General features: G+C 50.2%; 1 protein-coding gene across 1 annotated transcript; it reads left to right on the forward strand.

Annotated features, from left to right (window-relative positions):
- The first annotated feature begins 998 nt into the window (after positions 1 to 998).
- Positions 999 to 23,256, forward strand: LOC131394721 (uncharacterized). The gene is made up of 8 exons (XM_058526173.1): positions 999 to 1,112; positions 5,046 to 5,174; positions 8,701 to 8,811; positions 13,150 to 13,234; positions 16,541 to 16,702; positions 18,739 to 18,927; positions 20,470 to 20,651; positions 23,113 to 23,256. The coding sequence occupies exons 1-8, from the start codon at positions 999 to 1,001 to the stop codon at positions 23,254 to 23,256; spliced, it is 1,116 nt and encodes a 371-aa protein (XP_058382156.1).
- The last annotated feature ends 517 nt before the right edge of the window (positions 23,257 to 23,773 follow it).

Here is a 23,773-nt window from a genome sequence, read left to right on the forward strand (position 1 = left end):
CCCTAGAAATGTACACACACAGCTGCTCACAGATGCCAGATAGAGAATGACCCCTATGTCATACGTAAAGACTGGAAGGGTAACTCCGCAATATTAACGAAGTCCGTCTACGATTAGTAGGGTTTGGGGAGGGTTTTATTTTTCCTCATAGTTTCCTTTCTTTGCTATAATAAACATGTAGTCTTTATCTGAAAAAAAATTAAAATCGCTTTTAAAGTGAAGAAAACATTTGTAGTGGTGAAGATTCAGTCAAAGTGCAATATTCTAAATGGATTCATTGTTTTGAGGGTAAAATTTGTAAAAATCATACATGGAAATAGATTTGAAACAAATATCAAAATAGCACAGGTTGAGTGGTAGGATGATGGGTGTTTATGATTTTCTTCTTTGTGTTTGCTCTTGTTTTGCAAACTTGCGAAAACATGGGACGAGTTGTCTAGCAATCAAGTGGAAGGAGGGATTGGTTTTGACCCGGGGCCAGGAGGCCAGTGAAGTCTCCCAGGAGAGGCAGTTTCTGTGCTGGGGATAAGGGGGCCTGGCTGTGACCATCATGCAGACCACCAGGGCCACCGGCTCCTCCTTGGGTCTCCTACAGGCCCCCACCCAAAGCCTTCCTCAGTGAATGGGAAAGGGGCTGCTTCAGATGACACCTTGCGCCAGTGAAGCAAGTCACGGACATGGCAGAAACCAATAGAGGCCGTGTCACAGCAAAGTGTTAGCCTGGCAGCTGGCCCCATGGCCTCCCTTCTCCAGGCAGCCACGTGTAAACGGTCATCTGGGAGCCCACTGTTCCAGCAAACGGCCCACAGCGTCCAGACAGTGGCTCGCACGCCAGGCAGGGCCTAGCTCTGGTGTGAGGAGGACACACCGTGAGCTTTGTGAGTGCGGAGCCCGAGTCCACGGCTGGCACAGAGCCTGCCCCGCGATGAGCGTCTTGCAAGCAACACAAATAACCGTGATGTCTCCCCCGCAGCCCCATCCAGGTCACGAACAGCACGATGAATGTGCCCCTTGTCTGCGACTATGGCTCCGGCTTCAGCAAGGTGGGCTTTTCAGGAACAGCAGCGCCCCTGGCCATATTCCCAACCATCCTCGGGAAACTTCGGCACGACGTGAGTGATGGGGTATCCTTCCTGGGGTGCTGGTCAGCCCAAAGGTGGCTGCCCGGCCTGACAGCCACCCCACACCCAACACAGGGCTGGCCAAGTCACATCCTTAGGGCAGGGGTCGGCCAAGGGGAGCGTGTGTAAGACTCATCACGGGCCCTGGCTTGAAAAAATCAGACGGCCGAGCCCACCCCTGAGCGTCTGCTTCTGCAGGTCTGGGACGGGGCTCGGGGTTTGTCTTTTGAAACCACTTCTCAGGGGATGCTGGTGCTGCTGCCCTGGGGCCACACTTTGAGAACCACTGACCTAGATGGAGGAGGCCAGTTATATGAGTTAAAAAAGCAGACAGTTGTACAAAATAAATCAGGGTGCCCATCTATTTACTTGGTGAATTTCCCACTGTTAAGAGTGGTGTGGAGACTGGGAAGCAGTTCTCTACCTTTAAGGTAAACAGTAGTCCACTAGCGCTAAGTGGCAACTGACGCTCACCTCTGTGACAGGAAGACAATAGGGAGGGGTGGAGACTGAGGCAAGTTCCATGCCTAAGAGGGCGTCCTCTGCTGCCTGTCGACGTGTAAGAAAGGGGGCCCAGTGTTGCCAGATCTTCCTGCTTTTCAAGAGAATTTAGAAATTCAGATTATTTTTAATTGTGGTAAAATATACACAGCATAAAACTTACCATTTTAACCATTTTTAGGTGTACAGTTCAATGGCATTGCACATTCACCTTGCTGTGCAACAATCACCACCATCCATCTTCAGAAATTATTCACCTTCCCAAACTGAAACTCTGTCCCCCTGAAATACTAATCCCCCTCCCCCTCCCTCAGCCCCTGGCACCCACCATCCTACTTTCTATCTCTGCAAATTTGATGACTCTGGGGACCTCCCATAAGTAGAATCGTATAGTATTTGTCCTTTTGTGACTGGCTTATTTCACTCAGCATAATGTCCTCAAGGTCCATCCACATTGTAGCAGATACCAGAATTTTCTTCCTTTTTAAGGCTGTGTAATATTCCATTGTATGGATAGATTACATTTTGTTTATTCATTCAGCCTTTGAGTTGCTTCCTCCTTGTCTCTATTGTCAAGAATGCTGCTGTGGACATGGGAGTACAAATAGTATCTGTTTGAGGCTCTGCTTTTAGTTCTTTGGGGTATATACCCCGAGGTGGGATTGCTAGATCAGGTGGAATTCTATGTTTAAGAAGTTCAGATTTTTGTGTCAAGTTTTTAAGTATTAACTCACTTTTCCACAAACCCCATGCAGACTAAACAAAACGTATCTGCAGGCTAGATGTCACGACTCTCCCTCTGGGCCTTACCCAGGGTGCTGTGCGGGGGGCTTGACCCAGCTCTACAGTCAGACCCCATGTCCTTTGCAAGATGCTCGCCCACCTCCCCTGTGAGTCCCCTGGGACATCCAGGGGCTCTTCCAACTGAAGCAGCCGTGAGGCCCTTAGCCCCACGTTCCCATCATAACCGTTACTGATTACATTGATCTGAGCCCGGCAGCCCTGCCAGGTAGGCACCAGGGTGGCCCTTCTCCCTGAAAAGGGACGGGCAGCTCGGAGAGGTGACTCACCCATATCCACATGGTGAGTAAAGTGGGCCTAGTTCAAGCCCCTGCTCTGAGTCACCGTGCTCCTCGGAGGGAAGTTGAATCATCCAAGACAGGGAGCAGCTGGGTGACAAATCCCAAATGTCAGGGGTCCCATGGTGATGACTCCTGGGCTCTGTAGCTCTTGAAGCAAATTATTAGCAGTGTTTCTCATTATCCAGCTCAGGCTGAAGCTGACGTGCATATCTGTGGCCGAGTGTGAACACCCTGGCCCCTCACTAAGCAGGAAACTGCCCCGGGACCTGGAGACAGCTGATTGCTGCTCGCTGTCCGATGGCGGGGATACAGTCGCGACGGCCTAGTAATCAGCAGGTTCCTGCACCCCCCACCTACCCCCAGATGATCAGCTTGTTACTTCCAGATTGTAGAGCTTAGTGGAGAAGAGTGGGGGCCACTGCGTCAGGGAGACCCAGGCTCAACCACAGTGCTGCCCCCCAGCACTTGTGTGACTTTGGGCAAGTGTCCCTTTGCTGCCCAGATTTCTCTTTTGCGTAACGGGGTTAAGAAAAATACATGTTTATATCTATGTCGTTTGGCCCGGAGGTTAAATGAGGTGGTGAATGTGTCCTTAGCACAGTGTCCGGCCTATAGGTAGTGTTTAATAACGATGAAGATGATGGTGGCGATGATGCCAATGATGAATGTGTGAGTGTCCTGGGCCGGCCATAACAAATGACCACAACCCGGGGGGCATAAAACAACAGAAATTCCTTCTCTCCCAGTTCTGGAGGCCAGAGTCTGAAATCAAGGTGTGGCAGGTCCACGCTCCCTCCAAAGGCTCTAGGGGAGGGTCCTCCCCGCCTCTTCCAGCTTCTGGGGGATCCAGGCACCCCTGGGCTCGAGGGCGCCTCACTCCAGCCTCCGCCTCCGTCGTCGCGTGGCCTGTTCCCCTTTCTCTTCTCTGTCTCCAGTCTCCCTCTGCTTTCTCTTATAAATGTCCTTATGAGGCACTTTGGATTTCAGCCCCACCTGGGTAATTGCGATGATCTCATCTCAAGATCCTTAACTTAATTACATCTGCAAAAGCTCTTTCTAAATCAGATCACACACAGGTGGACACATCTTTAGGGGGCCCCATCCAGGCCACTAGAGCGACAACGAGACATCTCAGCTCCGCTCGCAGCCCCTCCTCCAGGGCTTGTCTCTGCCCAGAGTATAGGGTAACTTAGAGGGCGAGTAGGGGGAGCGTTTGAGCGGGGGGTGAGGGTCTCCCCTCACGGGAGTTCACCCCGGCCGGGCCGGAGGCAGCCTCAGCTCAGGCTCAGCCAGCCCAGAGGGCTGTACTGTGGCCAAGGTCATTCTCTAGAAGGACGGCCAGTGTTTCCTTGAGGAGCAGAGCCTTGGGCACCGATTAAGCCGAGTCTAGAGTTGGAGACAAAGGACTCCAAGACATGCAGAGCGTCAGGATCACTGGGAGCTTCACACAGCCAGGCGGCCTGGACCCACCTCCGTCTCCTAAGTTGGAATCTCAGGGGCAGGGCGGCGGGTGGCCAACTGTAGTTGCATAAGCTTTCCAGGTAATCCTGATGTGATCAGTGCAGGCGGTCTGTGGACCAGCCTTTGTGACCCATGGCTTTAAGGCCCACACATAAGGCCCATTTGCAGGTGAGGAAGGGAAACTGAGGCACAGAGAAGGCAGGACCCTTGCAGAGGGCTCAGCTAGTGAGGCCAGTGATCAAACGTGGGCCTGATGTCTCTCCCAGCCCCATCCATCTGCCTCCCCGTTTTCTCTCACACAGGCATATCCCATAAGAAAATCTTCGCACCTTTAGTCCCGTCTTGTTGTCTGCTCCTTGGGGGACCCAGACTAACACATGAACCAACTGTCAAATCCCCTTCTGAACGACAGAACGAGTGGTTTAATCTGCCAGGAAAGTAGCTGGGTTCATCTTCCTGAAAAATGATAGAAAGTAAATTAAACTGCAGACCCTTTCCCGCCAGCTCTCCAAAGCAGATTGGAAGCTGGCGCCTCTCTCCACCCCGTTCCTTCCTCCACCTCCCCTCTCTTCCCCGTGCTCAGGGTCCACATCTGCAAAGCAGGCAAGATGAGGGTCCAGGCAGTGGGTCCTCGGGAGCAGGGGTCCTCGGGAGCACTATACCTCGAGGGTCACTTGCTAAAACCTCTTGGTGGCATTTTGAACCAGTGTGCGGGTTTGGGAAGGCCACAGGTGCCAGCGCTGTGACCTGGAGCCGTCCCTCCCAGGTCATCACCCAGGTCATCACGGCGCCCACTCGTTGCTCGTTGTGCACCGGTGTGAAAGCTGAGTGGAGGCGAGTCAGTCTGGAAAGGGGACCTGTCCTGGCCCGTGTTTTTCAGAATCCGTTGGTGGGAATGGAAGAGAAAGACTGGTTCATCGGAGCTGAGGTTCAGAATAAAAGGGGGCAACTCAACCTGCAGTACCCCGTCTCCCGGGCGACCATCGCCGACTGGGACAACATGGAAAAGGTGGGCCGCAGCTTCTGTCGGGGCGGGACCTGTTCACAGACAGGACCCCCACCGATGCCAAGGGGTGACCCTTCTCTGCTGCCTGAGCATCTGGGAAGGGATCTAAGCCGGCATCCAGGGCTCCCTCTGCATCTCTTAGGTCCCTGTAAACTCTGCATCATGGTGCAAACCACATAGGTTCTGGAGTCAGAGACCTGGGTCTGAATCCCGTCTCCACTCCTTATGATCTACATCAGTTTGGAAAAGTAACTTGGCCTCTCTGGCCCTCAGTTTCCTTATCTGTCAGAAAGGGTATAATTTTTCCTACCATACAGTGCTGTTGTGAGGATTAAAGGGGATGATGGATAAAAAGTCCTTAATCCACTTCACGCCCATTAGGATGGCTATTATAAAAAAAAAAAAAAAAAAAAAAAACAGAAAATGACAAATGTTGGCAAGGATGTGGAGCAATTGGAACCCTTGTGCACTGTTGGTGGGAATGTACAATGGTGCAGCCACTGTGGAAAACAGTATGGTGGTTCCTCAAAAAATTAAGCTAGAATTACCATGTGATCCAGGAAGCCCCCTTCTGGGTATGGACCCAAAGAATTGAAAGCAAGGACAGGAAGAGATATTTGCATACACGTGTTCATGGTAGCACCATTCACAACAGCTAACAGCTGGAAGCAACCCAAGTGTCCATCAATGGGTGAATAGATAAGCAAAATGTAGTATGTACACACAATGGAATATTATTCAGCCTTGAAAAGGAAGGAAATCCTGACACGTGCTTCATCATTGAGGACACTGTGCTGAGTGAAATAAGCCAGACACAAAAAGACAGATATTGTATGATTCCACTTGTATTAGGTCCCCAGAGGAGTCAAATTCACAGAGACAGAAAGTAGGATGGTAGGTGCCAGGGGCTGGGGGAGGCGGATGAGGGGCTAGTGTTTAATGGGGACAGAGTTTTAGTTTGAGAAGATGGAAAATTTCTGAAGATAGATGGTGGTGATGGTTGCATAACAATGTGAATGTGCTTAATGCCACTGACTGCACACTTACAAAAGGTCAAAATGCAGGGCTGGCCCAGTGGCACAGCGGTTAAGTGCATGCGCTCTGCTTGGGCGGCCCGGGGTTCGCAGGTTCAGATCCTGCGAACTGATGCACCGATGCACTGCTTGTCAAGCCATGCTGTGGTGGCTTCCCGTATAAAGTAGAGGAAGATGGGCACGGATGTTAGCCCAGGGCCAGTCTTCCTCAGCAAAAAGAGGAGGATTGGCATCAGATGTTAACTCAGGGCTAATCTTCCTCACACACACACAAAAAAATTCAAAATGGTAAATTTTATGCTGCGTATGTTTTACCAAAATAAAAAATAATTCCTTAGTCCAGCATAGTAAGGATGTAATAAATATGGCTGATTTGAACCACTCTCTTTTAGTAACTGAGGTTCTGATTGAGACCTCCATGTATGGTTGAACAGGTTGCACACTGCCTTAGAAGACATGTTAATTATCCAAGCTGCATAATGAATCACCCCAAAACTTAGAGGCTTAAAACAATTATGGCCACCTATCACCTCTCTCAGTTTCTGTGGGTCAGGGATTTGGGAGCAGTTAGCTGAGTGGTTCTGGCCTGGGGTCTCTCATGAGGAGGCAGTCAGATATCCATTGGGGCTGCGTCATCTGAAGGCTTGACTGGGGCTGGAGGACCCACTTCCAAAGTGGCCTCTCATGTGCCTGGGGGGATGGTCCCTCCTCACATGGGCCCCTCTGCAGGACATTCAATGTCCTCACAGCCTGGTGGTTGGCTCCCTCCAGAGCGAACGATCGAAGAAGCCAAGGCAGAGGCTGCAATGCCTTTATTATGTAGCCTCAGGAGTCACAGACTGTCACGTTGGCCCTATTCTGTAGGTCGCACAAGCCAATCCTGTTTCAATGTGGGAAAGTCTGCACAGGCCTGAGTGCCAGGAGGTGTGGGTCATTGGGGGCCCTCTCAGAGGGTCACTGTGGGGGCATCATTCGCAGATATTTTTCTATCTCCACAGCTGAGGTGTCAGCCCTGGTTCTGGCTGTAGCTCCTAGTTAGTGTGTGGGAGGGAATGCAGAGACTGAAGCAGTGTAGACAGGTGTCTGGAGGGCGCTGCTCACCAGTTTGCGGGACCCGTGTTACCTGGTCACAGCTCCCACCTTCCTCTCCAATCTCTTTGTGGGGGGATGGCAAATGCCACCTGACTGAGAGCTAATGGAGCTGGTTTCTGTGTGTCTTTAGGTGATTCCAGCTCTTGGTTTCAAGTTTTTACCCGAATATCAGGGTCATTGCAATTATCCTCCTCTATGGCCCCCCACTCTCCATCTCATCCCCCTAATTCACCCCACACTGCCTGCCAAGTCTCTTCTACTGCTCACGTCGTGTTCCTGCTACAGGCCCTCAGTGGCTGGCCATCCAGGTGTCAGCCCACCCACCTGGCTTTTGCTGTTTCACAGGCACTGTGTTGCTTTGTGCTTCCGTGCCCTTGCACACGCTGTTCCCCCTTCCCGAGGCCCTTCCTGCACTGACTTTCCCCAGGGAGCACTTCCTTCATTTCTGTTTTCTGTTCTCCATGGAGCCTCCCTCCCAGAGGCAGGCAGGTGCTTCATCCGTAGTGATTAGCTATTCCTATTGAGGACCTACTGTGCGCCAAGCACTGTACCAGGTGCTATGACCCAAACTGTGTCCCCCAAGTTCATATGTTGGAGTCCTGACCCCCAGTATCTCAGAACATGACCTTGTTTGGAGATGGGGCCTTTGAAGAGGTGATCAAGGTCAGATGAGGTCACTAGGCTGTGCCCTAATCCAACATAACTGGTGTCGTTATAAGAGGAGGAGATCAGGGCACACACACAGAGGGAAGACCATGTGAGGACACAGGGAGGAGACGGCCGTCCACACGCCAAGGAGAGAGGCCTCAGGAGGAACCAGCCCTGTGACACCTTGGTCTCAGATGTCCAGCCTCCAGGACTGGAGACAGTAAATGTCTGTTGTTTAAGCCGCCCCATCTGTGGTGTTTGTTATGGCAGGAAACTCACAGGAAACTCATACACTAGCCTTCTACCAACGTCACATCACCGAATCCTCAGAGTCCTCCATGAGTGGGGCACATTTTCTGTCTTATGGATGAGGAAACAAGCTCACGATGGTCGGGTGGCTTGTCCGTGCACACACCTGGTGCACGTGGGACTGGGACTAATGGTGTGTCTGCACCCCGCACCCTCTCCCATGCCACACTCCCTCCCACTGTGTAATGGGGCTCCCTCCTGTGGTGTGGGACTTGTATCTGTCCCCCCATCAGACTATGAGGTCCTCTAGACGGGGACCGTGCCTCATGCATCTTTGCTCCCTTCCCACCTCAAGGCCTGGCACATGAATGGAGGTCCCGTGTCTCGTCCAAGGCCACACTCCGTCTTTCCTGCTGTGAATCAGCATCGCATGTGCTACCGAAGAAGCCACTGTGTGGTGTAGACGGGTTCCCCCCGCCTCACTGTGTCGCCCCCTCTCTCCCCAGATCTGGCATCACTCCTTCTACCAGGTCCTCCACATCGCCCCGGAGCAGCATCCCCTGATGGTGACAGAACCACCTTTAAACACAATGTCCAACAAAGAGAAAGTGTCGCAGGTAAGAGGCCAGGTGGGCGGGGAGGTCAGGGAGCAGGCGGGGGGTCAGGGAGCAGGCCGCGGTGGGGCAGCTCCGGCCTCCTCCGGAGCCTCGAGCCTCAGGGATCCCTCAGAACGTCACCTTCTCTTCGCTCAGTGAGGTAGAGACGCCGGCGAGCTGTCCCCTTTGACGTTAGCGGCAGGAATGACGGCCGCCCCTGGAGAGCTGGCCTAGGGGTCCGGCGTGGGCTGGGTGTTTAACCTAAATGATCACGGCCACTCTGGGAGGCGGGGCGATCATCAGCCCATTGCACAGATGAAGAAATTAGAGCATCCGGGAGCAGAAGTCATTGGCACAGGTCGCAGGGCGAGTGGCTGTGGACCCACCTGGACCCGCGTGCTCTGACTCCGCAGCCCGCTCCCAGCACTGCTGTGTGGTGCAGCCCACCTGGAGGTCTAACCCTGACTTAACAGCTCCCGGACCTCCGCCTTCTCTGAGCCTCATAAGGCATGGGGGGTGTGCACCAATTGGACTGACCGCATTGAACTGGGTTGAACAGGATCTTGGAGCACGTCAAGGATGCAGGCTGGTGAAGAAAGAAGGGTGCCCTCCCACCCAGTACAGATTGCAGAGTCCTCCTGAGGGCTGGAGTGGGGTCCAGGTGGGGTGGGGGCTTCAGGGGCTGCCGCTGGCCGCCCGGGTTCCAGTTACATCATTAGGCTTCCCCTAATGAGGACATCGGTGAGCTAATTAAGCAAGCAGCAAGGTTCCACCACCTGGCCCATTGTCCCTGGAGCCCAGTGGTGTCTCCCGCAGTGAGCAGTGACCTGAACGGCAGGCCCAGCGGCCAACAGCGCCACTTGCACATGGAGGAGGCTTGCGCTGTGGCCCAGAAACAGCGCGTAATCCATCACAGGGCAGGTGTGAGCTGCCACCTCATTTAACACGAGCCCTGAGGGGGCCGAGGAATCCTCTGCACGTGGATAGGCAGATCACAGAAATGGGCCACTGTGGGCTCCACGTGGACCAGGCACAGAGCCTACGGCCTTGAAACAGCAGGTACCCGCTTTGAGAATGCTAAGTACCCATCGGTGCCCCAGGGAGCTGCAGAGAGAAGAGAGAGGTGGACTGTCCCTCACCCCGAGGGAACATGCCGCTCTCGAACCATCTTAGCCTGAGTTCTCCAGAGAAACAGAACTGCGGCAGATAGGTAGAGAGAAAGAGATCCATTATAAGGAATTGGCTCATGTGAGTATGGGGGCTAGTAAGTCCCGGGATCTGCATGGTGGGTCAGCAGGCTGGAGCCCCAGCAGAGCTGATGGTGGAAGTTCTGGTCCAAAGGCAGGAATAACTGATGTCCTGGTTCAAAGGCCATCAGGCAAGAAGAATTCCCTCTTATTCAGGGAAGCTCAGGCCTTTTGGTCTATTCAGACCTTCAATTGATTGGCTGAGGCCCACCCACTTCTGGCAGGGCAATCTGCTTTACGCAGTCTATCAACTTAAATGTTAATCTCTTCCAGAAACACCCTCACAGACACGCCCAGAATAATGATTGACCACATGTCTGTGCCGCTTGTGGCCTGGTCAAATTGACACATAAAATTCACCTCATGCAACCACAGTGCTGGCCACACAGCCTGTCTCCAGCCCTTCCCCACCTCCCCGGGTTTGCTGCCTGCCTTTCTGCCCTGGCTGTCTCCAAATTCACCCCCTAGTGTATCAGGGTCCCAGGAGGAAACCACAGGTACACTCGCATGGGGTAATTTGGGGAGTTTATTGGAGAGATTACATAGGAAGGCGAACAAAAGTTTTAGAAAAGCAACATGAAATGGTGCAGAGGTCTGGGTAGTAACAGGGAGCCATTCCCCCCTAAATCTGAAACAGCAACGGGTGGTGTCCAGCACTGAGAGAGGGCCGTGGCCAGGAGCTGTGGCCTTCAAGGAGGGACCAGCAGGGAGGGAACGGGGACATCAGTCTGCCACCTCCCTCTCACCTCCCTCGGATCTCCTTCTGGGCCCCTGTGGGCAGAACCCACTGGGTTGCCCAGGGAAAGGGAACCTGTGACTACAGCCGGGGCAGAGTGGCGAGGCAGATGGAAGCTTCTGCAGGCAACGGAAGGCAGCCAGCCATGGTGGCCCGCACTGGGGCACCAGGAATGCCACCTCGCCATGGAAAAATGGACTTTTCCACATCTGTATGCTGTGCCGGGGGCTCTCCATCACACTCTGCCCTCCCTGCAGGGGCCCCTCCCTGCCCAAGGCTCCTCCCTGAGACTGGAACAGACAGAAGTTCAGGGCCGATTTTCCTCCTGGAATAAACCCTGTATCTTAAGAGGATTTCTGGCAGCCATGGCCCAGAAGAGAAGCTGATGGGGGAGCAGACTGGTGTACGGGGAAGGGCCCGGCCTGGCAGCAAGACCCCTGGGTTCTGGCCCCGGCTCTCCCAGCACATGTGACCTCGGGTGGATTCCTGGTCCTCACAGGGTCTCGGTTTCCTCATCAGAAGGATGGTGACAGTATCACCCTGGGGGTTGTCATGGAAACGAAATGAGTTAATGCCAGAAAGCACTTGTCACAGAGCTTAGCACCTGTCGAGCCTTCAGTCAGTGCTGCGTCTTGTTGCTCCCGGGCCTCAGTTTCCTCATCTGTGAGAAGACGGTTTCTCGCAAGAACCCTAAAGACCCTTCTAAGCTCTATGGCCTCTGGCCTCACGCAGGCCGGGGGAGCTGAGGCTGGTTTTGGTCTTTGTGGTTTTTAGGGGGAGGGGTCTCTAGGTGGATCACAGAAGCTGCCCTCCTTCCTCCACCAGGATCCAAATTCCAGGGGCGCCTGAGGGTGGCACAAACTCACAGGATGCAGGACACACCTGCTTCCAGATACCAGCCCTCCACACATCACCTTGCCTGTCCCTTCCCCTGGGAATGCACGTCAGGTAGAGTCCAGTCTGGGACTATGGTGCGTGACGCTGCTGTGTGCAGTCGTGAACCCATCTTTGTATGGACACGAGTTCTCATTTCTCTTGGGTAAATCCTGAACCCCCGCAGACGGCTGTCCCGTAATAACACTTAGTGAGGAACTCGCCCAGTGGTGTATCCCGGCTGTGTGTGATATCGTTTTTTAAAAATGCTGCCTTGACCCGGTTTTGAGGTCTTTCTAGAGGCCGGTCAGTCCCCTTCCTGGGCAGCTGATGAAATCCACACCCTAACCACTTCCTTGTTGTCCCGTCACACTCCACGGCCACTATACACCTGTCCTAGTCACCCCAGAGCCAGGGACCAGACAACCTGGGCCAGCCTCTATGCCCAGGAGCCCACGAAGTTATTCAGATGAGCCAATCCACAGGGATCCCTCTAAAGCTAGCTGACCCCACCCCACTGGCCCTCCGGAAGCTGCCCCCGACAGCTCCAGCTGGCTGTCACCCTGTCCCCAGGTGCAAGCCCCCATGGCCCTGCCTGGCAGCCTGCTCTGGTTTGGGGCTGCACCTAACACAGGCTGCATTTCATCTACCCAAGTGACACAATGTTGGGGCCCACCATCCAAAGAACCTTTAAATCTTAGAGACCCCAGTGTCACCATCTTGCAGGAGAATCATTCGCTTTCCCAGCCAACCTCACGGAGCCAGCGCCCTGCTGGGTCCAGCTCCCGTGCTCATGTCCCACCTCTGCCACCTGCTGCCTCCCATTCTCTCCACTGGTCTCTAACGTGGAGCAGGGGGTCTAATGTCACTTGCCTTGGGGGGAGTCACCATGGGCGGTAGAAGCAAAGCTGTGTCTCTCCACCCTATATCAGTCAGCACCCAGGTCTCCTGCTTACGCCTCTACCCTGTATGCAGTCAGCACCAGGAGGTACTTCTTGAACAGGCATGACTGCACTAAGTGTCAGGCATGCAGTTAACACACAGTGACTGTTAGCCTCCATTGTTTTCATTATTATAAAACAACTAGATCATCTCCAGTCGAAGTGTCGGAATTTCTGTAAAGTCTGCTCCCCTCCGAGAGTAGAAAGAAGGGCCGGTCTTCAGTGGAGGGAGCAGCAGTGGCTTCTCAGAGGCATTTGGGAATTCAGCGGCTCCCCCATCGTGATAAAACGGTGGTTCACACGATGATGAGAAGCTCCCTAATCAGTCTCGCGACAGTCTGGTAAGGGACCTGGGAAGGATGCGAGCCCGTTTCACAGACTGGGAAACTGAGTCACAGAGCTCGTCAGGGCAGAGCTGGGAGAAAGAGTGGTTGCTTCTTGACCCCGTTGTCGGGATCTCTGGGGGAGCCAAGGGCCTCCTGCCAGCCGGACTCACGTTGTGCCCTCGGAATTAAGGGAAGACCCACCCCTCCTCTGTCCGCTTCCCAATGCTTCTCCTCAGATCCTGTTTGAGACCTTCAACGTGCCTGCCCTGTACTTAGCCAACCAAGGAGTCTTTTCTCTGTACGCCTCCGGCCAAACCTCTGGTGAGTGGCCTTTAGAAGCCTGGCCCCCATGAGCCCACCCTCACCCGTCCCTCAGGCTGCCCACCCCCCGCCCCCACAAATAACAAAAGAGAGGAAAAATCCACAAAATGCACACTTGCCAGCCCTTTTCTGAACTCCTTCCCTTGCCATCCCTCCTGGTTAAACAGTTTGCCCCCACTCGATTCACTTTTTTTTCTTAACGGCTTTTTTGAGGTGTAATTGATGTACAATAAATTGCACGTGGTTAAGGCATACAATTTGATCAGTTTTGACACGTGGATACACTCATGGAACCATCAGCACAGTCAGGATAAGGAACACAGCCACCACCTGTAAACGTTTCCCTCCCGTACTGCTCCCTCCAGTCTGTCCTCAGATGAGTTTGCCTTTTCTGGAATTTTGTCTAAATGTCATCATGTGGTATGTGCTCTTTTTGAATGGCTTTTTTCACTCAGCATAATTATTTGGAGGATCATTAGCGTTGCTGTTTGTGTCAATATTTCATTCCTTGTTATTGCTGCGTAGTATTCCATTGTACGAATGCACAATACTGTATCTACTCATCTATGAATGGACGCTTGGGTTGTTTCCAGTTTGGGGCTATCATAAATAAAGCTGCTATGAACATTTGTGGACAAGGCTTTGCATGGACATATGCTTCCATTTCATTTGAGTAAATATCTAGAAGTGATATGGCTGGGTCATATAGCAAGCGTATGCTTAACTTGAAAAAAAATCTGCCAAACTAGAGCCAAAGTGGTTGCATGCACCATTTTGCATTCCACCAGCCGTGTGTGAGAGCTTCAGTTCCTCCAGATCCTCACCAACATGGTGCATCTTCTTAATTTTAGCCGTTCTAATGGGTGGGCAGTGGTATCTCATTGTGATTTTGATTCTTATTTCCCTAACAACCGTTGATGTGGAGCATCCTTTCACGTGTGTTTTTTACCATCCGTACATCTACTTCAGTGAAGTGTCTGTTCAAATGTTTTGCCCAATTTTTCATTGAGGCGTTCGTCTTTGAGTTTTGAGAATTCTTTTTGTATCCTGGGTGCAAGTCTTTTATCAACTATATGTTTTGCAAATATTTGCTCCCAGTCTACGGCTTGACTTTTCATTCTCTTCATTGTGTCTTTGAAGAGCAGAAGTTTTTAGTTTCAGTGAACTCCAGTTGATCAATTTGGTTTTTTTTGTGGCTCTTGCTTTTGGTGTCATATCTAAGAAATATAGGCTGAACTCAAAGGTTTTCCGCTGTGTTTTCTTCTAGAAGTTTTATAATTTTTAGTTTTACATTAAGTTCTATGATCCATTTTGAATATATATATGTTTATATATGGTATAAGGTATGAGCGAAGTTTTGTGTGTGTGTATGAAGATGTCCAATTGTTCCCACACTCTTTGTTGAAAAAACTATGCTTTCTTCATTGAGTTGCCTTTGCACATTTTTTTTTTGCAAATCAGTCATCCGTATATGTCTGGGTCTATTTCTGTACTCTCTATTCTGTTCCTTGAACTTATTTGTCTAACTGTAGGTTAACGCCACATTGCCCTGGTATCTGCAGCTTTATAATAGGTCTTGAAATAAGAGAATGTTAGTGCTACAACTTTGGTCTCTTGTTTTTAAAAATATTTGGCCACTCTACGTTCTTTGCATTTCCATATGAATTTTAGAATAAGTTAGTCAATTTCTACCAAAAAAGGCTCTCCGGGTTTTGATTGGAATTGTATTGAATCTACAGATGAATTTGGGAAGAACATCTTAACAATACTGAGTCTTCCAACTAATGAATATGGTATATCTCCTAAGTTTTCTTTAATTTCTCTTGGCAATCTTTTGTGGTTTACAGTGTATAAATCATGCATAACTTTGTCAGACTTATCTCTGTTTCATATATTTTGATGCTATTGTGCATGATATCTTTATTTAAATTTCTGATTGTTTGGTTGCTGGTATGTGGAAATACAATTGATATTTTTGTATCAATATTGTATCATGGTACCCTAACTGAACTCATTTATCAGTGCTGGTAGCATTTTTGTAGGTTTCGTAAGATTTCTCTACACAGGCAATGTTGTCTATAGATAGGCAGTTTCGCTTCTTTATTTCCAAACTCTATGCTTTTCATCGTTTTTCTTGCCTGATTGCTCCAGCTGGAACCTCCCACACAAAACTGGTCTTGCTGCTGATCTTAGAGAGAAATCATTCAGTCTTACACCGTAAGTACAACATTTGCTGTAGGTTTCTCATAAGCATCCTTTATCTCTTGTATTCTTAGTCTGCTGAGAGTTTTCTTTTAAATTATGAATGGATGTTGGATTTTGTCAAATGCATTTTCTGCATCTATTGATATGATCATGTGGATTTTCTCTTTTAGTTCTTTAATACGGTGAATAACATTGATTGGTTTTTGAATGTTAAAACAACCTTGCATTCTTGAGATCCCATTTGGTCATGACATATTATCCTTTTATATATTATTGGATTCGACTTGCTAAAATTTTGTGTCTGTGCTCATGAGGGATGGCGGTCTGCCGTTCTCTGTCTTGTGATGTCCTGTCTCTCTGGGACATCTCTTCTTTGTTGCCTGATGCCCAATATCTTGAAAACTGTTGTTTCCTGTATGTCACCCTCTTTTTTAAGTGTTTCAGGTTGGGCGGGAGAATCCACTTTTTGTTCCCCATCTTAGTTGGATGTGGAGGTCTTCCTGACTCACTTTGCTTCATTTAAACTTGAAGTTCTTGGTTACCAGATTCAACAGGTGAAAGAAGCCAACCATCCAGACCCCTAATCAGCTCTGGATGGTTCCAGAATCCACCATTTCACACAAATGTGGGCCATGTGTTCCCATTACCACATCACATCCTTTCGGACTATTGCAGAGGGAGCAGTTTGCCTTGCTAACCAAAATGTACGCCTCTTCTGCTGCATTCTGACTCTTCTGACATTCCAGCATCTCCCAGGGATCCCCACTGCCCGCATCAAGGCACAGACAGTTCTTTCGAGACAAAGGTGTTAAGAGCACAGTATTCATCTTCTTCTTTTACCTCTTTGGCAACTGCTGCTAATACCTGCATGTCTAGTTTAATGAGAAAATCTGCAGGATTCCTGTCCAAAATAGTCAGCCCTTGGTCTGACTCAGTTAGGCTTCATCCTGGCACACTCCCCTAAGGGCAAGAAAGTCTGCTTCTCAGACTCTTTGCCTTCCCCTCCAGTTACATCCCCCTCTACCATCTCTTCTGCAGTCTTGACATTCAGTAAGGGATACCGTGTACCCCACACTCTGATGCCCGTGTTCTCTTGTCTAGGAACAACCATTGAATCTGGAGAAGGAATGACATACTTCGTGCCCATCGTTGAGGGCTGTCCTTTGCATCAGTCGACCATCCAGATGGACGTGGCAGGCCAAGACCTAACCTTGTACCTCCTGCAACTATTGACAGACAGTGGGCACTCATTGGTGGGCACAGGTAGGAAACTGCTATTCTTGGCCAGGTAAACCAATCCATGGGGTGTAGTTTCCTTCTTGGCTTGCTCAACCTGCAGCCCTCAATTTGTAAAGCTAACGTGACCATCATCCAAGTTCTAAAAACAACTCTATCTACATTTACGGACATTTAGTGGATTGATGATGACAACGAGGATGTTGGTGATGATGATGATGATGATTATGATGGTGATGATGGTGGTAATGGTCATGATGATGATGATTATGATGGTGATGATGGGGGTGATGGTCATGATGATGATGATTATGATGGTGATGATGGGGGTGATGGTCATGATGATGATGATTATGATGGTGATGATGGGGGTGATGGTCATGATGATTATGATGGTGATGATGAGGGTGATGGTCATGATGATGATGATGGTGGTGGTAATGGTCATGATGATGCTGATGGTGGTGGTGATGGTGAAGGTGATGATGGTAGTAATGATGGTGATGATGGTGTGATGATGATGGTGGTGATGATGACGATGGTGGCAATGGTGATGGTGATGATAATGATGGGTGTGATGATGATGATAAGATGATGCCAATGATGATGAGCTAAGCTTTACAGAGTACTTGCCCTGTGCAAGCTACTGGGCTAAGTAAACATTTCACATACATTCTTTCATTGCTGCATGCTACAACACCAAGAGGGGGAACAATTATCTCCATTGCAAGAGGAAGAGGCTTAGGAGGCTCAGGTAACTTCAACATCCCTTGACTAGTAGGTGTAGCAGCTGGGATGTGAACCTAAGGACTCCAGATGAGGATGTGCCTGTCCCACTTTTCACCCAGTTCCTGGACTAGATTCCCAGCCTGTATAACCTGCATGACACCCATTCCCAACAAGCCTACAACCTGCATTATACTTTCCGGTCTCCCCAGGCAGGAGGTCTGTGTGCAAAGCCAGCAAAGTATGGACCCTAAAGAATAGCAGCAATTAGAGGCAAGGATTGGTCAGGACGAAGGGAGACATTTTATTGACATCTCACACTTAGCACAATCTTTATGTGCATTATTTCATCTCATCCTTACAACAATTCTCTGAGTGGTACTTCATCTCATTCTTGAAGATGAGAGAAAGGAAAGTTTAAGAGGAGAATGAACTTGCCTAACGCCGTGCGTTTGGTGAACAGCAGAGGTGGAACTTGAACCTAGAATTGTCTCACTAACACCCAAACTGGGCAAGGAAGGGAAAAAACCAGGAGTGTGTAGTGTCCCAGAAGCCAAGGACAGAGACCATGTTGGCCACACATCAGTGGCTAGAGGGAATGAAGTCAAGAATGAAGTGAAGAGCGTGGCGGGGTTTTGAAACCAGTTGGACATGATAGACGTAGCAAGACCAGCTCAGGTGGAGCGGGCGAAGGTGGGAGTCAGAGGTCGGGGGCTGAAGAATCAGCGGGATTCCCAGGCGAGCTGGTGCGGGGAATTCCCTCCGCTCCAAACTCAAAATCAGTGATAGACAAACTATAAAACCATAACACCAAGAGACACAGCTGGATCTAGAACCTGTTGTCAGCCACCCAGAAATGGGAGGGGTGTGACCTTCCAGATATTTCCAGGCGAGGGGGCTTCCATCAGCTCAGGCAGTTCTCCAGAGGAGGGGGCAGCTGTGAGCTGTTCGTAGCCAACACTCACGGCAGGTGGGGATGGGGCACCAACGACACCTCCTACTTTAATAGGTAATGAAATTGAATTTGATCTTCCACCTGCCCCCAAACACACGCCGTATACAGTAGGGTATCAACCTGTAAAATGTGGACATTTTCCAACGCTTGCGTGTCAGCTCAGGACATCCCTATTCTACCTTCTCTCCCACAAGCCCAGGCCCCCTACACACGTTGCAGATCAAGAGGTACCAGAATAGGAGAAGAAAACAGAAATAGCAGCTACGCTTGAGCTGTCTCGTCCCCACCACAAGGAGCTGAATCTTCAGAAAGATGCTCCCCCGGGGGAAAAAATGCTTTTGTGGACTCGTCTCACGTTCATACCGTTTTCTATTTCCCACAGCCGACAGGGAGTACATCCGGGACGTGAAAGAGAAATGTTGCCATGTGGCTTTGGACTTCAACAAGGGAAAAATGAAAGCCAGCTCGCCTTCCAATGCACAGAAATATCAGCTGCCTGACGGCCGAGAGATCAACATTGGGCGGGAGAGGTTTTCCTGCCCCGAAGCGCTCTTCCAGACAAACCTCATAGGTGAGCTGGTGGGAAGGGGACGGGATGAGCCCAGACATGGACAGCGGGCACGCTGTAAGGACAAAGGGGCTGAGGTGACCAGGAGAGGACTCTATTTTGGATAGCAAATAGTCACAAGTCAGCATTCCATTTCAAAAGCTCCTCTGATATCAGCTCTCATGTATTGAGCACCTGCTGTCTGCATGTCACTTTGCAGACCATCGTACGTGGGTTATATCCTTTAATCCCCCCAATATCACGTGATCCCATGTACAGATGAGGAACCCCACTGGAGCATCTTCAGTATTTGCCAAACATGATGAAATCCTACGCCGGGTGGCACGTCTTCTCTTGTATTATTTATACTCCACCTACTTACAAAATAATTTGAAATATGAGAATTAAGACAGTTAAAGCAGAAAAACCAAAACCATAGATTTAAGGGGAACTTCAAAAATTTGGCTGGTCTAGAGATTTTAGACGAGCCTTGAGCTGACTAGGCTCCCTGGCAGCTATGGCAGAACAGGAAAAAATGATGGATTATAAAATCCCATTGATTGGGAAGATGAAGTCTGCAGTCACAGAAAACCAACTATTTCCTGGAATCAAATTTTAAAAATACGAGGTGACACTCATAAAGGACAGAGGGAACTCAAAGGGACCCCCCACTTCCCCAGGATCAGCACCGGAGAAGGACGTGGCGTTTCTAATCCAGCTTGAATTAGCTGTGTTCGTCTCCATTTTCCCTGTTAGCTATGCGGGGGATGACGGCTTCAAACACGGCACATGCCCCCTAAATATTCACTGCATAAGTGAAGAAGCCATCGGATGAATCTCTTCACCCACAATGTGACATTTCTCTCCGGGTCCGGGTGGGTCACAGCGAGTGTGAACACACCGCAATCACGGTGAGCACAGACAGTCACAGCACTTGCTTGCTGGGCCGGGCGCCCCACACGATTCCCGGGAATCAGCCTTTTCTGTCCTCTTCCAAGGTTCTGCTCTAGGTACCCTCACAGATGAGGAAAACGAGGAGCCAACAGCACCACCCTCTCTTCCCAGAAGCTCACCATATTGAACAGAAGGGAGTGCACTGCACACACTTTTTAAGGGCTGCTCTCATCGTATTTGAGTCTATTTATATGGACACACAATGAGTCAAGAAAGGAATAATCAGTATAATTTTTCAAAGACTACCTGAGCAAGGACACTGCCTCCACAGAAATCCTTTCATAAAGTAGTGGATACCGTAATAATTGTCAATAACACTTGAATACAAATTCTCTCGGATGAGAGAGGAGAATTAATATTTATTTATTCAGTCACTAGCAGTCAAGTCCCATGATTGTACTGGGCAATTCACATACATTCACCTGTTGAAACCCACAAGGGCCTTGTGGTCGGTGGCACTAATGCCCGCCCATGGCACGTGGAGCTGTCTGAGATGAGGGGTCCCCACCCCCCAGTGCCTGCAGCTGGAAGGGAGGAGCCCACGTGTGCAGCCAGCCGAGCCTCTGCGGAGCCAACCCCCAAGATTCTTTCTTCCCCCGCCCATCCTGACAGGGAGGAACAACCTAGGTATCCACATGATGGCCTTCCGGAGCATCAGCTCCTGCAATCCCACCCTCTGGAGGGTTCTCTTTGGCCACGTCGTATTGTCCGGAGGTACTGGCTCCTGTTCTGGCTTGCAGCTCCGGATGCAGAAAGAAATATCCGCCCTGGTTACCCCCACAATCAACGTAAAGGTACGGTCCTCCCCATCCACCCTTTGGGGGCTTCCGCCTTTCATCCCACAGGTGTTTCCGGAATGCCTCTGATGTGCCAGACATGGTGCCAGGTGCTTAGGGATGCACCAGTAAACAAAAGTGACCCAAGTCCTTGGAGCTTACCTTCTAGTTGGGGGAGGAAGCTATAAACAATACAAATCAACACAATACGGAAGCAAATATGCAATAATATGTAAGCCACGGGGGAAAGTGGCAAGGGACGGAGGCAGGGTGAGTGATCGGGAGGGGTCTGCTCAGGAAGGTGGCAATTGAGTAAATACTTGAAGGAGGTGAGGGGGAGCCATGTGGATATCTGGGGAAGAGCTTTCAAGCAGAGGGAACAGCCCATGCAGCAGCCCAGAGGCTTGCTTCCTGGAGGAAGGGCTGGAAGGGTTGGCTGGGGTTGAAAGAGCGAGAAGGGTAAACGAGGTCAGAGAAGCTGTGTAAAGCTCTTACCCCCAGAGAAACTGGAAACTGCCAGAAGCTTTGAGCAGAGGAATGACACGATCCAGCCAGGCTCTGGGGGACGGCTCTGGCTGCCGTGTGGAGGGCGGACTGTCGGGAGGGGGAGGGCAGACCGTCGGGATGCAGGTGGAAAGTGATGCTGTGATTCAAGTGAGAGACGCTGGTGGCTCAGAGCAGGCCGTGCAGGGGTGGGAGGTGGCCAAACCCCAAATGCACACAGACGGCAAAGGTGACAGGATTTGCAGAGATTTGACGAAGCTGTGAGGGAGGGGCAGGCGGAGGAGGGCAGCCGTACTGGAGGGTGTAGACCCACCTTTAATCATCCACAGAGCTCATTAAATTGTTCCCCTAAAGAAGAGAAGAATTCTCTCCCTAAAACGAACTCACCCCCCTTCAGAAAACACGAGTTCCCATGGGACCACCTGTTAAAATAACGGTTTCTCCCAACAACCCCAAATCCCGCTATTATAATGTTTTTGGGTTAAAATTTTGCATGATTCCCTCTTATTTCTTTAGAATAGTTTTCCCCCCTTAGAATCCATTTCCAGTTGTGGATTTCCTGATTCAGAAATGTGTGCGCAGGTTAAGGCTTTTTGAACACATGGCCAAATTGCCTGTGGAAGCATCCACCTCTGATCCTGTCGGTGCAGAGGCAGCTTCTTACTCCCATCTGTTCATTCCAGCACGGGGACCATCGTCCTAAAAACTCTCTTCCCGACGGAATAGATGGAAAACAAATGATTGTTCTAATTTGTATTCCTTTAATTACTGATGACGGTGAAGAGTCTGCATATGTTTCCTAGCTGCCTGTGGTTTTTCTCTTCTTCTTTTTTGTTTTTTTTTTAAACATATTTTTGTAATTGCTTATTCCAACCCTTTGGTCATTTTTTCTGATGGCAGTTTTGCTCTCTTCTGAATGCATGAATCCTCCCAGTTTGGTGCATGCTTTTGTTTGATTTTGTGTGTTTGTTTAGATCAGGCACAGGTGGGGTAGATGATTCGTCCAATGTGACACCCTACTGATGGAAGAAAGGACAGAATGGAGGATCCCGGGAGCCTGGTACCAGCTCTTTTCTCTGCCTGATGCCCGACCCTGAACGTGCTTTTTCCCTCCCTTATTTCTGACTCTTTTCCTTTTTTTCCCTTAAAATTTCAGCAGTATTTCTTGTCTTAACCCATACCAGCAAATGGTTTCCAAGCCAAGCACAGGTGTGACCAAGCCAGCGAGCATCGGTAACTGGACCTGACAACGCAACATCCCTTATTCCCGCCTCCGCCTGGGCCTTGCTTTTCCAAATCCTTGTCCCAAATCCCTTTTCCCTGCTGATCCCTGCAGCCATGCGTTACCTTCCTGTCCTAGAATAATAAACATGTCCTCTCACGATCTGCCCAAGCGCCTTAAGGAAAATCAGTGAGTACGTGGGGGGACGGCTGTCTGACCTGGAGCAGGTGGATTTAACCTTCCAGGGCCTCAGTGGCCCCGCCTGGCAAATGGATATGATGTTCCCCTCCTCCAGGCCAGAGGAGACTGAGTTGGATAAGAAGCTACTGGAACTGAAAGGGAAGGAAATACACACGTGACAGGAGTCAGTGTGAGGGTGAGAAAGTCTAGACAGCGAGGCACGAAACGGAGAAGGAATCTCTCCAGGTTGATTACCTGTGGGGTTTTTTGCTTATTTGTGTTTTCTAATTTTTCTAGAAAATATGTAAGCCTTGTGCATAGACAATGCATAGTATAAAACGTGTCATGTGTTTTAGAGTGAATCGTTAAATATCTTTAAAGGTTAGAAGAAATCGTGTTTGCCGGGGGAAGAAATGCCCGCCCGTGAAGTCCGTTCAGGGATTGGTATTTTGTGTCCCCAATGTAGAGCAGTATTTTAATTCTGGTTTCTCCCTCTCTCCCCTCTGACCCCTCCCTCCCTTCCCTGCCCTCCCGCCTCTACTCCCCTCTCTCTGCCTCCTCGCCTCCATCCAGGTGTCCACCTCTCCGTATTCCAGATACGGCGCCTGGGTGGGTGGCTCCATCCTGTGCTCACTCTCTACCTTCAAGGACATGTGGGTCACCAGCGATGAGTACAAGGACATCGGTTCCTCTATGGTCAGTAGGAGAAGCTTCTGATTGTGGCTCTCTGGACCCCATCCCGTCTCCCATCAGTGCCAACGCCAGGCTGAACCACAGCTTGGCTGAACTGACCAGAGCTCAGAACCAGCTCAAACTAGAGGGTGGCCTTCCTCCCCCAGACTTCAATAAAAAGGGCCAACAAAGGACAGACAGCTTCTTTGTCTGGGTAAGGCTTGCACCCCTTGGGAAATGCTCACAGGGCACTCACTATATTAACACAGAGCACTGAAGGGAAGGGAATTTCTGCTGACCCTGTGTATCAGTCAGCATGGCTAAGCTGTGCTGCAGTAACAAACATCCCCAAAATCTCAGTGCCATGGAACAAAGGTCTATTTCTCACTCATGCTGCATGTCCACTGAAGGTCAGCAGGGCTCTCTCCTGTATCGCCTTCACTCCAGAATCTGGCTTACAGAGCAGACACCATCTGGAACATTGTCCTTCATTGTGGGTAAGCATAAGAGTGCCCTGGTGGGTCTTTCACTGGCAATGAAATGCTCCGGCCCAGAAGGGACA

This window comes from Diceros bicornis, chromosome 31, assembly GCF_020826845.1.
Source record: "Diceros bicornis minor isolate mBicDic1 chromosome 31, mDicBic1.mat.cur, whole genome shotgun sequence".
Classification (NCBI taxonomy): domain Eukaryota; kingdom Metazoa; phylum Chordata; class Mammalia; order Perissodactyla; family Rhinocerotidae; genus Diceros; species Diceros bicornis.

Coding starts and splice junctions, on each gene's coding strand:
- LOC131394721 (XM_058526173.1), top strand. CDS start 999: ATGAATGTGCCCCTTGTCTGCGACTATGGCTCCGGCTTCAGCAAGGTG. Junction 5,175..8,700: donor ACTGGGACAACATGGAAAAG/GTGGGCCGCAGC, acceptor CTCTCTCCCCAG/ATCTGGCATCACTCCTTCTA. Junction 18,928..20,469: donor CTTCCAGACAAACCTCATAG/GTGAGCTGGTGG, acceptor CCATCCTGACAG/GGAGGAACAACCTAGGTATC.